Source organism: Octodon degus, unplaced genomic scaffold, assembly GCF_000260255.1.
Source record: "Octodon degus isolate 3935 unplaced genomic scaffold, OctDeg1.0 scaffold00152, whole genome shotgun sequence".
Classification (NCBI taxonomy): Eukaryota; Metazoa; Chordata; class Mammalia; order Rodentia; family Octodontidae; genus Octodon; species Octodon degus.
In genome coordinates this window covers 3257564-3272868 of record NW_004524728.1, presented here as the reverse complement: position 1 = coordinate 3272868, position 15305 = coordinate 3257564, and the positions used below count along the sequence as shown (strand labels likewise).

General features: G+C 39.4%; 1 protein-coding gene across 13 annotated transcripts in view; it reads left to right on the top strand.

Moving 5' to 3' along the window:
- Asph (aspartate beta-hydroxylase) overlaps positions 1-15305 on the top strand; it is a 263046-nt gene that overhangs the window by 86949 nt on the left and 160792 nt on the right. For 11 of the 13 annotated variants that reach the window (XM_023702449.1, XM_023702445.1, XM_023702444.1 and 8 more), the window contains 4 exons: positions 4890-4919; positions 5785-5838; positions 7177-7224; positions 10583-10615. In XM_023702449.1, the coding sequence (XP_023558217.1) occupies positions 4890-4919; positions 5785-5838; positions 7177-7224; positions 10583-10615 (165 nt within the window). The remainder of the gene's footprint in view (positions 1-4889; positions 4920-5784; positions 5839-7176; positions 7225-10582; positions 10616-15305) is intronic. The other 2 variants (XM_023702441.1, XM_023702439.1) reach the window with 1 other exon arrangement.

Sequence of the window (15305 nt, the reverse complement as noted above, 5' to 3'; positions counted from 1 at the left end):
TTGTTCTAAGTAGGTGCTTTAGACCACTGAGCCATCTCACCAGCCCTTTTTTTTTTTTTTTTTTTTTTTTAATGTATTTAGTACAGGGTCTACAGGGTCTTACTACACAAATTGTACTCATAGTGATCCTCCTGTTTTCATCCTTCCAAGTGCTGGGATTACAGGTGTGCACTACCACGCCGAATCTCATTCGCCATCTCAGCTCACCTGGGGGGTGGAGCCAGCACAGCTTGTGGTGCCAGGGATGGAACCCCAGTCCCTGCGCTTTGCCTAAACAGGTGCTTTAGTCACTAACCTATCTGGCCAGCCCTGTTGGTAGATTTTTGATTATGTTTTCAATTTTTTGGCTGATATTGGGTTATTCAGAGTATTTATATCTTCTTGATTCGGCTTTGGTAGTTCATGTATATCTAGGCATCTGTCCATTTCTTTAGTGTTTTCCAACCTGAAGAGTAAAGATTTGGAAGTAGGCATTGATGATCTTTTGAATTTCTATAGGTCTCTAGTGGTTTCACCATTTTCATTCTTTATTGCATGAATTTAAGTTTTCTATTATAAGTGATGTTTCTTCTCTTTAATAAAGAGAAGAATTTAAGTTTTTTCTTTCTTTTTTTGATAAGGCTAGTTAGAGGTGTATCAATTTCACTTATTCTTTCAAAGAACCAGCTCTTTGATTCATTAATTCTTTGTATTGTTTTCTTTATCTCCATTGCATTTATTTCTGCTCTGATCTTTATAATTTCCTGCCTTCTTTTTGCTTGACTTGCTCTTTTTTTTTTTTTTTTTAGGAGTTTGAAGTGCTACATTAGATAGGTTATTTGGGCTCTTTCTGTTTTTCTAATAAAAGAATTTACTTCTCTAAATTTCCCTCTTAAGACAACTTTCATTACATCCCATAGGTTCCAGTAAGTTGTGTCGGCATTTTTTTTTAATGTGTCTCCTTTTTTGTTTGATTGTAAATATTGTTTAATTTCTTCTTTGATTTCATCTGTGACCCATTGATTGTTCTGAAAGTTATTTGGTTTCCACATGTTTATGGAGTTTTTGTTGTTTCTTTTGTCAATAATTTTCAGTTTCATTGAATTATGGTCAGATTATGTGCATGGCATAATTTCTGTTCCTTTGCATTTACTTAAGCATGCTCTGTGTACTAGTATGTGGTCTATTTTGGAGAATGAACTGTGGGTAGCTGAGAAGAATGTGTATTCTGACTCTGGGGTGGAGCACTCTGTAAAGGTCTACAAGTCCATTTCTTCATAGGTTTGGTTTTATTCTGCTATTTCTCTGCTGATTTTTTGCTTAGTTGATCTGTCTCTTTGTGTCAGTGGGGTGTTAAAGTCCCCCAGTGTTATTGCTCATTTGATTTTTCATGTCTGTTAAAATTTGCCTTCTTTAGTTGGGTGCTCCTGCATTGGGTGCATATATATTTATAACTGATATCTTTTCCTCTTGTTGTTTTCCCTTAACAAGTATATAGTGACTTTCTTTGTCTCTTAAACACATTTGGTGTGAAGTTGACATTGTCAGCAACCAGAATAGGTACGCTTACTCTCTCCTGGGTTCTTATTGCATGGAATATTGTTTTTCATCCTTTCACTATTAATTTCTTTTTGAATTAATTGTGTTTTTCATATACAGCATATTGTTGGATTTTGTTTCTTGATCCACTCTGCCAGTCTGCTTCTTTTGATTTGTAAATTTAGGCCATTTCTATTTCAATCTATAACTGAAATGAATTGGCTTATCTTTATCATGTTATTTTCCTGCTGAAGGATCCCTACTTTTCCCCTCTGATTAATTGCTTGCTCTGTTTGGTGGTTCTTTTCTGTTGTTCCTGAAGTTGTGGTCCTTTTTGTCTCTCTCTAAAATATCTGTCAGTACTCTTTGTAGGGTTGATTTGGTTGTCGTGAATTTCTTCAGTTGTTCTTTGTCATGGTATTATCTCTCCATTAAATTTGATAGATGGTCAATCTGGGTTAGAAGTTATTTTCTTTCAGGTCCTGAAATATTTCACTCTAAGCTCTTTTTAATTTGATGGTCTGTGTTGAGAAATCTTCTGTGATTCTGATGGAATTTCTATTATAAAAAGTGATGTTTCTTCTCTTTAATAAACAGTTTTTATTTTTATTTATTTTTTTTTGGAAAGTGAAAGGCAGGTTTTAATTTTAAGGACATTGTCATTATGTGCCTGGAGTTCACAATGCATAATTGTTCACAGAGGGATGACTACAATTAGGTAAGCATCTGGAATTTAGGAATGACCTCGAGAAAACAAGAGAAGCGAAGCTGTGCTTAGAAAGGAATGACCACTCAGTGGAGATACAAAGTAATGAAGGGATGGGACACTTAACACAAGTGGCCTCCTTGTCTTCCTCAATGTTTAGAAAAGTTTCTCTAAGGAAGGTGCTGTACATGGTTTCAGGGTAAATACTGAGGGGATCTGACTGACCTTGTCAGATACAAAAGTTGCAGTTTTAGTTATATAGGTCTTGCTTTACCTTGGTCTCAACCATCCAGCAGAGAAGTACAACCACAAGGTATAAAAAGTAAAGCCATATTAATATGCTGAGCTTCGAAAGGCTCAAGTCAACAACTTCTGACAATTACCAGTGCTGATATCCCACTACTATTATGGACTATTAGACTATATTGGGATATTTTGCTGATTTCAAGTATCTACAATATTTGAACTGGCGTCAAGTATGAAAAGGTCCTCTAAATACTTCTCCAAATACAGCTTCTCTAACAGCAATGGAACACCCATCTCCAACAAAACAAAAAAGGTTACAAATAAAGGACCATTTTATATTGAAAAAAAATACGTATGTATAGACAAAATGGTTAAGATATACAGCCACTTTCTCTTAGTTCAATGAGAGGAAAAGTTTATACCAATATTGTTTAGACAAGATATATATCTGTATCTTGTCCTCTGAATAACCACTATGAAGACAAGAATATGCAATGCATTAATTATTGTAACTGTCCTACTAACCTGTTTTTTTTTTTTTTTGGAACCAGGGATTGAACTCAGATCCTTGAGTTTGCCAGTGAAGCGCTTATCCTACTGAGCCATCTCCCCAGCCCCCTTCTACTAACCTGTTTTGAAACACTTTCATTGCTACTTTTTTTTCGTAATAAACAGTTTTTAATATTCTGTTATTTTGCTCAATTTCTATGATCTTGACTATTGTATATATGAGTACAGATTTATTTTGATTATGGTTAAGTGGAGTTCTCTAGCCCTCACTCATTAGTATGTCAGATTATTTTTGTGTGATTGGTAGAGTTTCTGTTACTACTTCTGCAAACAGTGTTTTTATGTCATTTGTGTTGACTCCAGCTGTTTCAGTGGTACTTTTTCTTTTTTTTCTTTTTTTTTTTTTTTTGTGGAACTGGGGATTAAACTCAGGCGCTTGTGTTTGCCAGGGAAGCGCTAATTGCACTGAGCCATCTCCCCAGCCCCAAAGACTTTTACTTTTTTTTTTTTTTTTTGTGGAATCAGGGATTGATCTCAGGCCCTTGTGCTTGCCAGGGAAGCTCTTATTCCACTGAGCCATCTCCCCGGCCTGGTACTTATTATTCTTATATTATTTTTCTTTGCGTCACCTTGCAGCTGTTGCATTATTACTTCCCTGTTCCTTATTATTTTCAGGAGCTCTTTCCTTTCACATTTCACTAGGTGCAGTGCTGTCTTCAAGGTCTGAAATTCTATCTGCTACTTCATTCAAGCAGTTTTGTCGGCTTTCAGTAGAATTCTTAACGTCTTAGATATCTGTTTTAATCTGTTTCTTGCATTCTAGTTGTTTCCTGTTTAATGTTTACATCATTTTCTTATTCTCCTCTATTTTCTTTTCTTTTCTTTTTTTTTTTTTTTCAGTATCAGGGATTGAACTCAGGACCCTGTGCTTGCCAGGCTAGCACTTAGTCTACTGAACTATCTTCCCGGCCACTCTCCTCTATTTTTTTAACCTATGCCTTTTTTAGATTTATGGAACATATGCTTAGTGAGGGCGGGCAAGCCAAAGCTCAGAAAGGATCCAGTTGTGGTAAGGGCAGGCCAAAACTCCACAAGGCCCTTGTAATGGTCCATCATGCCTGGTAGGGCTTGCCCAGGCTCATACTACTGATGACACAGTTGGTGGCCTCTCAGCCGAGCTAAAGTAAGGTGATGGTGTGAGAGGTGGTCACAGCTCAGCCGAGCCCCACTGATGGTGGGGAAGGAGGTAGAGCAGGGCTCTGCCCCTGATCTCCGCAGGCAGTGGGAGAAACTACAGCTCTGGGCAGGACTCACCAGTTTGTAAGTTGGAGAAATCTTTATTTTTGGCTTAACCTTCAATTGGGACACAGATTCAGTTTGAACATAGAAACTTCAATTTTGTTGGAAGTCTTCTTAAATTGAAAGCATGTATGCTGTGTGTGTATGTTAAATGAGACAGGTTATAAGCTTGGTGACTGTTTTGCTTTCCGGTGTAGGAGAATAAGGTTATGCACATATTTTTCTGCCTAGCTTCCAAACATAACTTTTCTTCCATTCTTCCTTGTGTCTGCATTTGTAGAGAATGTACCTTGCTCCAGAAACTGGTAGGACGGGGCTAGAGAATGGAGTACCACAGTGGATTATGAAGTGGAGCAGGAATTAGCACTGTCCCTGGGTCCAGCCTTTGTGCCTTTCTGTGATCAGTCTGTATCCATCACTGTCTTTAGCAAGATTGTGGTGTTTGTCAGCCCTGTATGATGTTGAGTGTAGTTCTAATGTTAAGCAGACATTTAATATTTTCATTTTTATTATTTGATTTTAATATATGTCAATGAACATAGATTCAAAATAGACATATGCAGAATATATGTGTACCATTTCATTGACATAACATCTGATTTTTTTCCAGACTCTGAGGATCATTATGTGGAAGACACAGGTGAGGCTTTAATATTAATATTATTCTTTCTTAGTTAGAATGAGTCTTTTTCTTTAACAGAGCACTATCAGTATACAAATCTATTCTCGTAATATTTTAAAATTAACATATCACAAATGATATATACTTAGTAATTCTGTATATTTTTGTCTAAGTCCATCTTTGTGAACACAGTTTTTGTCTTGAAGTACATTTCCTATGGATGAAGTCCTAATAGTAGAATTACTAGGTCAAAGGTGCAGTGGAATTGCATGCATTTACCCATAAATTAAAAAGTCAATAAAGGGTCAAAATCATGTTTTGTCATCAGTCAGTGCCTTGAAGGTACTGCTACACTGGAGATAAGACATGTCACCTTTCAGTGGTGCTTGAATGTCTCGTTGTATTGTTAACCGGCCGTTGGGATGTGATTAGTTAGCACCATGCATCTGTAAACACTAGCACTACATTCTAGCCTGGGAGAAATGCCATAGAGAGGACCTAGGCATGAAGGCTAGGTGAGGGCTCAGTGTGTGCTTGCCAAGACTCCCATGGCAACTAGTTGGGGAAGAGGTGGACTCTTGGTACAGTTGTCCTTGACTCACTGCCTTTCTTTGACTGTGTTTGCTGACTAGAATGTGTTGAGCTGATTGAAAACACAGCTCTACTGTTTTGTGGTTAGATTATAAATCCTCATGATGAGAACCATCTCATCTTTGTGTTTAGCATTATATATGATTAATTCCTACTGATTCCATGAATAAACATGATTTATTGTCATTGTGTTTTGATTTTGCATTCTATTATTACCAGGAATTGTAGCTAATGTAATGCAATCCTCATTTGAGACATATTTTAACTTTTCTAATTATTTCCTAATTTACAGTTTTACAAGACCATCAGGATATGGAAGAGATAATATATGACCAACTAAACTCAGGTTTGTCAATATAAAAACAAATTATTTTTATTTCTGTTTCAGGCTATAGTCAAGGCCATTTCAATTCATGGTCTGTTCATAACACTTTTAATAGTAATTTTTTTATTCTATATGTATTTATAGAGGGCCAGGGCTGGTGAAATGGCTCAGTGGTCTAAAGCACCTACTTAGAACAAACTTAGCAAAGCAAAGGGACCGCGGTTCAATCCCCCAGCACCACATGCCAGCCAGGGCTGCCCCCTGGTGGGCTGAGCTGCCCCCCCCACACAAATGAATAAGTTGTAAAAAATAATAATAAATAAAAATAAAAATATAGAGGGCCAGCAAGATAGCTCAGTGGACTAAGTACCTGCTTTGGCAAGCCCATGGATTAGAGTTCGGTCCCTGGTCCCTGGTCCCTGGTGCCACACTGCACGTGCGCGCGCGCCCCCCTCCCCCCCCACGAGATTCGCTGAGCCAGCAGCTGTGTCTGGGCATGGTGGCACAAACCTGTAATCCCAGGGCTGGGAATACTAAAAACAAGAGGATCACTACAAGTCCCTTCTGCATAGTGAGACCCTGTACCAAATACCAAATACCTAAAACAAACAAACAAACAATATATATATATATCCATATGGATATATATGGATATATATTTCTGAATGTAGTTTAATATGACAAGGGAATATCCAAAAAAGGAAATGGTAATTTATTCTTTTGTCACCATTTGGATTGTGGTGGCCATTGAAGTGCCATTGTGTAGTAAACTTGGGTTGGGTAGGGCTGGCCAAATAGCTCTGTGGATTAAAGCGCCTGCTTAGGCAGGTACAGGGGCCAGGAATTTGATTCCCCAGCCTGCCATGCTGGCCCCACTCCCAGGGCAAGCTGAGATGGTGATTAAGACTGGGCGTGGTGGTGTAGGCCTATAATCCCAGCTCTTGGGAGGCTGAGCACAGGTGGATCACAAGTACATTCTACGCAGTGAGGCCCTGTAGACCCTGTCCTAAAATAAAAAAATAAAAAATCTTGGGTTGGGTGAAAATCCTAGCTCTCCTTTTCCCCATCATTGTGACTTAGCAAGTTATAAAACTTTTTTTTTTTGTAACACTGGGGCTTGAACTTGGGACCTTGCACTTGCCAGGCCTTGCACTTGCCAGGCTCATGCTGCTGAACTATCTCCCCAGCCCAAGTTCTAGAACTTTTCTCTGTTTAAATTTTATTAAGTGGTAATAAATTAGATAATAAAATAGACATAGTGTCTGTCATACAAAATGTAATGGGGAGCATGTGAGTATGAATATATCAGAATAGAATCTGGTAATTGTAGGTATGTGATTTTTCATGTTTTCATTTTAGATTCCAGTGAACCACTAGCAGATGATGAACGATTGTACCAGGAAGCAGGTATCACGCAAACACTGTCATCAGATTTAAAGTGTTACTTTAGGCTTTTTAGTTGCAGTACTATGTTCACATGTTATTCTCTTTCAGAGAAATCAAGAGATTTTTAACAAGGTTTTTTTGGTTACAAAATTATTTATTAAACATACAATGAACCTTTGACTTAACTCTGTTTGCGAGGGCTGGTTGTAAATCAGGTTGGTTGTTAAGACTGTTTGGGGGTGCTGGGAAAATAGCTCAGTCTGAGTGCCTGCCTGGCAGGTACAAGGACCTGGGTTTGGTCCCCAGTACCTCATGCCATGCTGGCCACTGAAACTGGGAGTGGTGGCACATGCCTGTAATCCAGTGCGGGGAGGCTGTGAGACAGGAGGATCACTAGGAGTCTGAGCTGCGTAGTGAGACCCTGTACCAAAAAACCAACCAACCAACCAACAAACAAAACTTTCCCACAAGGAATAATGGAAATACTAATAATACATTCTTAACCTTTCAAAGCATCCTTTTACTAACCTTTTTGTAATAAAAGAGGTTTGTATAATGTGTGTCATTTACCAGAAACACCAGTTTCCTATGGTACTCACCATTTAGGTTGACATCTTTCACTTCCAGGAAGGCAGAGTGAAATGGAAGGAGGTTTTTGTTTGTAAGGAGAGTCCCCTTCCACAAGAACATCAGGAATGTATTCCCTGCTGTCCTTTCTCTCCATGGGAGAGTCTTTAGTCCACTAGGACTTGCTTCTGGCTCACTAGACTAGGTCTCATTGTTTTTGGAAAGGAAAACTCATTTAAGGTTGTCTGCTTTTGTCTTTTCTTTAACACTGCCCTATAAAGTGACATGATATTGTCATTAAGCAAGTGAGTGCAGTGATTGGCTTTTTCTCTGTCTGGATGGGTCTTCTCTACAAATGTTTCTAGCACTCTCCATGTTTTCAGGATTTCCTTTATTTCAGAAAATGACACTGGTTCCTAATACTCCCCCGCCCCTTCAGAAGGCTCCTCAACCACCACTCTCTGCTGCTCAGACAGAAGCCGTGAAGTGCCTCAGTAGGCAAACTCCTCTGAGTGTCCTGCACCAGTTCCTCAACATGTCCACTGTCTATGTGCAAACCTGTGGACTCTACTGTAGTGACAGTGTCATCAGATACAGGGTCAGTTGAAGGATGAGGCTCCTCTACATAGTCTTCAAAATCTCTCCACATTTTCTTTCAGATGGATCTGTTTCTTAGACATTGGCCCAGGATTTCTCAGGCCCACACAGGAAAAGATGTTGTAATGTTCTTCCAGAGCTATTTAAGAGTTAGATTTGTATCTGAAATCATCTGCATGTACTTTAGAAGTTCCTTGATATATAGTTTCCTAAAGTTAGCTATCACTGGCTGGTCCTTAGGCTATAGTAGGGGACTTGTGTTCGATAGGAGAAACTGAACAGAGAGCCATAGGAGTTCTTCAGGCAGTTCTTCCAAACCTTATACATGACCCACGTACTGTCCATGATGAGTAAACTCCTGAGTGGTAAACCTATGGGTGATCAGAGTATTGCCCTGTGGATATCTCTTAACAGTAGAATAGATACACTCATTGACCCATTCAGGAAAAAGTACTCTTAACCAGGCTTTTTTGTTACATCTCCGCATGACCCATAGCCTGTCTTCATGACTTGTATGTTTTCTAGACACTCAAGGGGTGAGTGATAGACTGGGAGATGCTTTGTGTCGGGGTCACCGCTTGTATGAGCACATAGCAGTAGGGTCAGCCTAGCCTTCATAGGTTTATGCTTTGGGATTTTCTTCCTTTCATAGGAATGTATGCTCTTGGGACCATTTTTCTTCCAGGAAAGTCCAGATTCATTACAGTTGAAAATTTGATGACAGTACTATCCATTTCTCTGTGTCATCGTTTTAGGTGTATGAAATATTCAGTAGCGCACCCCCCCCCCTTTGTATTTAGGACAGAATCTGCAGGATCTCACTGTGTAGATCAGATTTGTAGTGATTCTCCTGTTTACAGCCTCCCAAGTGCTGGAATTACAGTTGCGCACCACCACGCCTAGTCTCAATCGCTGTCTAAACGCACTCCAGAGGCAGGACCGGCACAGCAGGCCCAAAGATCAAACCTGGCCCCTGTGTCTGCCTAAGCAGGTGCTTTAATCTGCTGAGCTATTTGGCTGGCCCTCAGTAGCCCTTTTATCAGCACTAGCTACTTCATCTTTTTTCAATATGCTGTGAACCCCAGTTCTCATTTTAAAATTGTGAATCCAACCCTTACCAGCCCAAAATGTTTCACCAATATATTCATCAGTGAATTATCCTTTATGAGATCTGCATTTATCACCCTAATTTTTCACAAGTTTTAGACTCACATAGACTATGATCTGCCATTGCCTTTCATTTATCTACCCTAATCATAGCCTTTCTATCTAGCATAACAGTGTTGATTATGACTTAGAAAGTTGAGTAACACCTTTAGCAATACTAGCTTCCTTATACAAATCTTTTTCTGTAATATTGTCGAGATTGTGAATTTCAATATGCTGTACATAATGGCAAGATGGGTTACACTAAAATCGCTCTCATTTTTTCACAATTTTCTTGTTCTTTTTGATTGAGGTTGCTTTCTTGACTGTTCCTTTTCTCCTTAGTTTCTTTTTATAGCTTTGTGCGGACCATTTTGACAGTGGTGCCCGTAGGAGTTGTACAAAGCACCGACTGCAGTCTCATCCACAAACGCACAGACTTTTTCTGGCATCCTGATACTTGGTTCACAACCACATGAGTGACCAGCATTCTGGTTGTAGCTCAAGACTTCGGTCATAAATTAAACCCCAAATTCTCATGGCAACCCAGGTTTTTCATGTATGAAGCCAGCTGTAACTTGAGGGTCTACTGTATTGAGCATTCATATTTTACCTCATCATAATAAAACAGTATATTACATCCTCATTCTAATTTTGTATATCTTGCTATGAGGAATTTTTTTTTTTTACCATTATTATTATTTTCTTTTATACAGGGTCTCACTAGGCAGTTCAGACTCCCCAGCACTGGGATTATAGATGTGCACCGCCACACCTGGTTTTGGCGCCAGTGGTTCTGGGGATTGAACTTGGGACCTTGTGCTTGTCGCACAGGTACTTAGACTGCTGAACTACCTCTCCAGCCCCACTCTGAGGAATATAATTTCACTATCCTTTTTTTGTTGTTGTTGCTTTTGGGAAAGGTATTATCAACAGAACTGTCATTGGTATTTAATGGAAAAAAAAATCTGTGCTGCAAGAGATTTTTTTAAAGATAAGTTTCTTTTATGACTTACTAATGCTTGCCTTCCTTTTTTCCCCCTCCTTTCTTTCCTTCTTTCTTTCACAGGTGATGTAACATACCAAGACTATGGTGAACAAGGTATGGATTTGCTTAAATTTATACTATGTGTTCTTTGAAATTGCACCTGTATTTTGACTATAAACTACAGAGAATTATGTTTTAAGCTGTAGATACCATAACTTAAAACATCCAAATGAATGATGGTTTGTAGGGAGTTCACTGGGAAAGGCTGGTTAACTGCACTAGTGGTTCTGCCCTTGTCAGAATAAATTCCTAAACTTTCCACAACTTGTCTGAAGGGACAATTATAAATTGTTCAAAAAAAATTTCTCACTTTCTACTCATCTCTCTTAAAATATTATGAGCATATACTTTCATCTAATTGTCTGTATACATCAAGTCCCCTCTCAGAAGTGAATATGTGTCATGTTGGTGATGGGAGGAAAAATCCAGTTTCAGGCTTACCAGCAGCGTAGAAAAAACAGTTGTGCCAACTTTTTGGCATGGGCAGCATCCTATTCAGATTTGTGCACTTTTTACAGCTCTTGTCCTCCAAACATGTACTATTCTATTTTAATGAACTCTATGAAGCAGATTATATTTTCTTTGCCAGTAGGATGAGTGAAATAAGGCTTATAGAAGGTAAATAATTTCCTTGTTTGTATAACTAAAAGATGATATAGCCAATGATGTATCTTATATGTACTATAGATATTTTAGGATTCAAAAATTTTGTGTTAGCTGGTGAATCACAATTGAAGAAAGTAGACTTGATGTACTAATTTTTAAGTAAGTGTTTAAGACTTAAGGCCTTATCAAGATCCCATAGTGGCTAAAGGGGTGTAAATCTGAAGAATTTTGGATCATCTTCCAGTGTTTATCTTTTTTATAACAAATTAAAGAAGTTGGCCAGTCAGAGTGGCTCTAAATTTTTCCATTCTGCCAGTCTGAATTTGGAGGAAAAATTAGAAATTTAGGAATGAAAAGTTGTATGTAGAGGTGGAATTTGAGATGCTTCTATTTCTCCCTATAATTGTCATCCATCTATCTATCTTTCTATCTCTCCATCCATCCATCCATCCATCCATCCATCCATCCATCCATTTATTTTAGTACTGGGAAATGAACTCATGATCTCATGCTCGCAAGGCAGGTGTTGTGCTGCTGAGCTATATCCTTGGCCCAGCCATGTTTTTAAAAAATACATTAAAATGCTAACAAGATAGCTCAGACTGTGTGCCTGCTTTGGCAAGCATAAGGACCAGGGTTCGATCCCTGGTCCCAGGTGCTGCACTGTCCTGACCCCGGACCAAGTCTAGGTGTGGTGGCGCACGCCTGTAATCCTAGTGCTGGGGAGGCTGAAAACAGGAGGATCACTATGAGTTGAAGCTGCATAGAGAGACCCTGTAGCAAATATATAAATGGAAAAAAAAAAAAAAACCAGTAAAAAATGTTTGGAATGTATTTTACAGGCAAGATCTCGAGGAATTTAAAATCGAACTTGTAGGAAGCATCACAGGTGAGATGTCCTCGGGGTGGAATCTGGGTTATGCTTCTAACTCCAGCCTCACAAAGAGTGAAAGCATTTTCCAAAATGATGACAGCAACTTCTGCTCCCATCTGTGGGCTGCGCACAGTGCCCGTTGCTCCACACCCTTCCCAGTATTTAGTATTTATTAGGATTTTAAGTTTCTGCGAATCCAGGGAAAGGAAATGATAGGTAGTCTTCATTGCTTTTTCTCAATTTTAATTTTTTATTTTTGTATTTTAGGGAAGGGTCTACAGGGTATTCAGGGTCTCACTACTAGATTGGACTCGTAGTGATCCGCCTGTTTAGAGCCCCCCAAGAGCTGGGATTACAGGCATTTTCCTCAGTTATTAATGAGGCTGCCAGTCTTAGGCATTTGTGTCACATTTAGTTTCTTCTGAGAGATCTGTTCAGTATCCTGCCCACTTCTCTATTAAATGGTTTGTCTCTCTTATTAAAGTCTCTCTATGCTCTATGTGTTTTGTATTTAGCCAGTTAGAAGTTGCTAAGATTTCTGGTTTATAACTTGTACTTTTGACCTCTGGTATGTCTTGAAGGTCATTATGGTTAATATTGTTGAATTTATGAATCATTTTTCTAGTTTTAGGTGTGTGGTTGTCTTAATAAAGAAATCCTTCCCTACCTGTCCCCATTCCCCCTAAAAGAAAGTATAAAATGCTAAAAAGGATGTTGTAAAAGAAATATATTTTCATAGACAAAGTATCAGAGTAAATAATTGAAAATGCTACCAGTAAGGCAATGAGTATGATCAAAGGGGGTGTCATGATTTGGTAGGATGCTGTGAATCATTTTGATACAGAACTTAAACTTTTTCATACACAATAGATCTACTAAAACAAGATTATTCACTATATACTGAAAAGATACCTTTGTAGAAATTTAGGAACCAAATTCTGTAAACCAAGTAATTGACATGTAAGTAAAGCTATTAAGTGGAAATGAAACAAAACTATTTCAGTGGATGTTGGAATATACAATATTCTGAATTAAACTCTCCCTTTCCTAAACCAGAAAGCACATTGTTTGATAGAACTGTTAAGAGATACTAGCTTCTCACATCGCAGACATGCTGGGAAACTTCAGACCTGGGAAATGATGTTATAGTGTTAACTGACTCATTGATTTTTGTTCAGACACTACATATTTGTGATCTTGTTTTCCTAATCTAGAACATGGCAGCAGCTCTCATGAAGGAACACTTGTTCCTTGCTTTTCTAGACCTTATATTTTAGCAAGGAGGTAGGAAATGATAAGTAGTTTTACCGTGGCGTTCTGTTATAGTTGTGGTAAATGCCAGGGAGGGTTGGCGTAATCTTAACAAATGTCTTGGAATAAAGAGATATTAGCTGGTCTCTGGATGAGACAGATGCAGATGAAGGCAGCTGAAGAGATGAGGTGAACGGTCTGGAGTGGTGGGAAGTCTGTGAATCTGTGAGGAAGAGAAGAGAGCTGTGGCCCAGGCGGCCAGGGGGTCCAGCTCCAGAGGACGCCTGAAGGTGAGGTCATGGCCTTCTTAACTTTAGGGAGCTAAACAGGGGTGCTGCAAAATCAGATCTGCATTTTTGAAAAGACTGGTAGTTCAGAGTAAGAACTAGATAAGAGACACAAGAAGAGATATGTAGAGGTAGCTAATTGATGTTATCCAACTCCATCTTTACTAAATGAGAAGCTCAAGGATGTCTCATAAAGGAGATATTCTTTGGGATGTTGGGCTACTTTGCAACATGCGTGACAAGCACTGAAAACATGACTAGTCTAGTATGGCAGTGGCCTTCTGGGTGACATTGACAAGAACAGTTTCATGGGAGAGACTAGACGGATGATAGTAGTTTAATGTCAAAGCTGAGAAATGCATAAAAGTTGCATAAAATTCGACAGGATTTGATATATAGAGTAGCTAAAGAAAGGGCAAGGTGCCTGGAGCTATCACCCCTTTTTACACTTGGTGCCTGGTAGCAATTTTTCACTGGAAGACAAGAGCAGGTCTGGAGTATGTACAACTCCATGCGTGCTGATGGTGATGTTGCTCTGCAACATCTAAGGGGAACGGTCTGCTAAGCCCTTGAAGGTATATCTCTCTCAGAAGAGAAGTCTAGCTCATGGTTTTAAGAGTTGTTTAAGCCAAGCTCTGGGATCCTCTAAGGATAAGACAGAGGGGGTTGAGACGAGGTCCTGTGGCTCCCCCCACCCCGTGGCTTTTTTTTTAAAAACCCTCATATAACACCTGCTAAGGAAAGTATGAGGTGATAAAGAAGATTGAGGACGAGAGATGGAAGACTGCAAAGTGGAAGCTGGTGTGGGGAGAGGGCATTCTGCTAAGAGATCCAACAAGGCAAGGCTGGAAGGCATAATTCAAATTTAATGCAGTGCTCCCTGCCCTGCCCAGCAAGAGCCTCTCTGGGGATGTGCTGTGGGTGGAAGACAGATGGTAATGGCTGGAGGAGGGCAGGTGCACAGAGGAGACATCAGAGTGCAATGGCAGTGACTCTGGGAAGAAATCAAGTTGTAAAGTGAGGGGAGAAGGTGGAGGGAAGAGGGCCCAGAGCAGGGCTGGTTTTGTGTTGGAGGTCTGTATTTAAATGCTCCTCTGCTTCGGGTAAGGGTTCCCTTCCTCTCCATTTTCCAAATGGTATCAAAGGACAAAGTGATTAAACCCCAATTCTGAGACTTATCTAAAAGCTATGGTCAAACAGTCTCCTTTCCTAAGTAAATAAAAAGTAATAAATTTATGAACATTTGAGGAAAATAAAAATCTGTGCTCATTAGTGTATCAGAAAATTGGAGGCATGCTGGGTGATAAGTTGCTAAGGAAACTGCTGCCCTGGGTCATGGGAGAGGATATGCGGAGGAGCTGGCTTTGACTAGAGCTTGGAGCAAGGTAGAGCTACTCCTTGCAGTGGAGCAGAGCTGCTCCACACCCTTGGCCAACAGAAAAGAGTAGGGCTGGGCTTTGGGCCCTGGTTACCATGACAAAGTAAGAGCCTGCCAATCCCTTCCCGAAGGCTAACCTTGGGGGTATTTGCCTCCAGGTTAAATATCAAATGTTTCCCTCAACAGAGTAGGGAATCTGCTGGGTTAAAAACTGAGACTCATTATTACTCTACTACATAGGCAGTTGAGCTTAACCTCATTATCTGTCTGAATATCAAACATCTTAGACATAACATGGAACAGGTATTTTCCATCTAGTATTGATATGTTAAACTTTGAGTCCCTGCA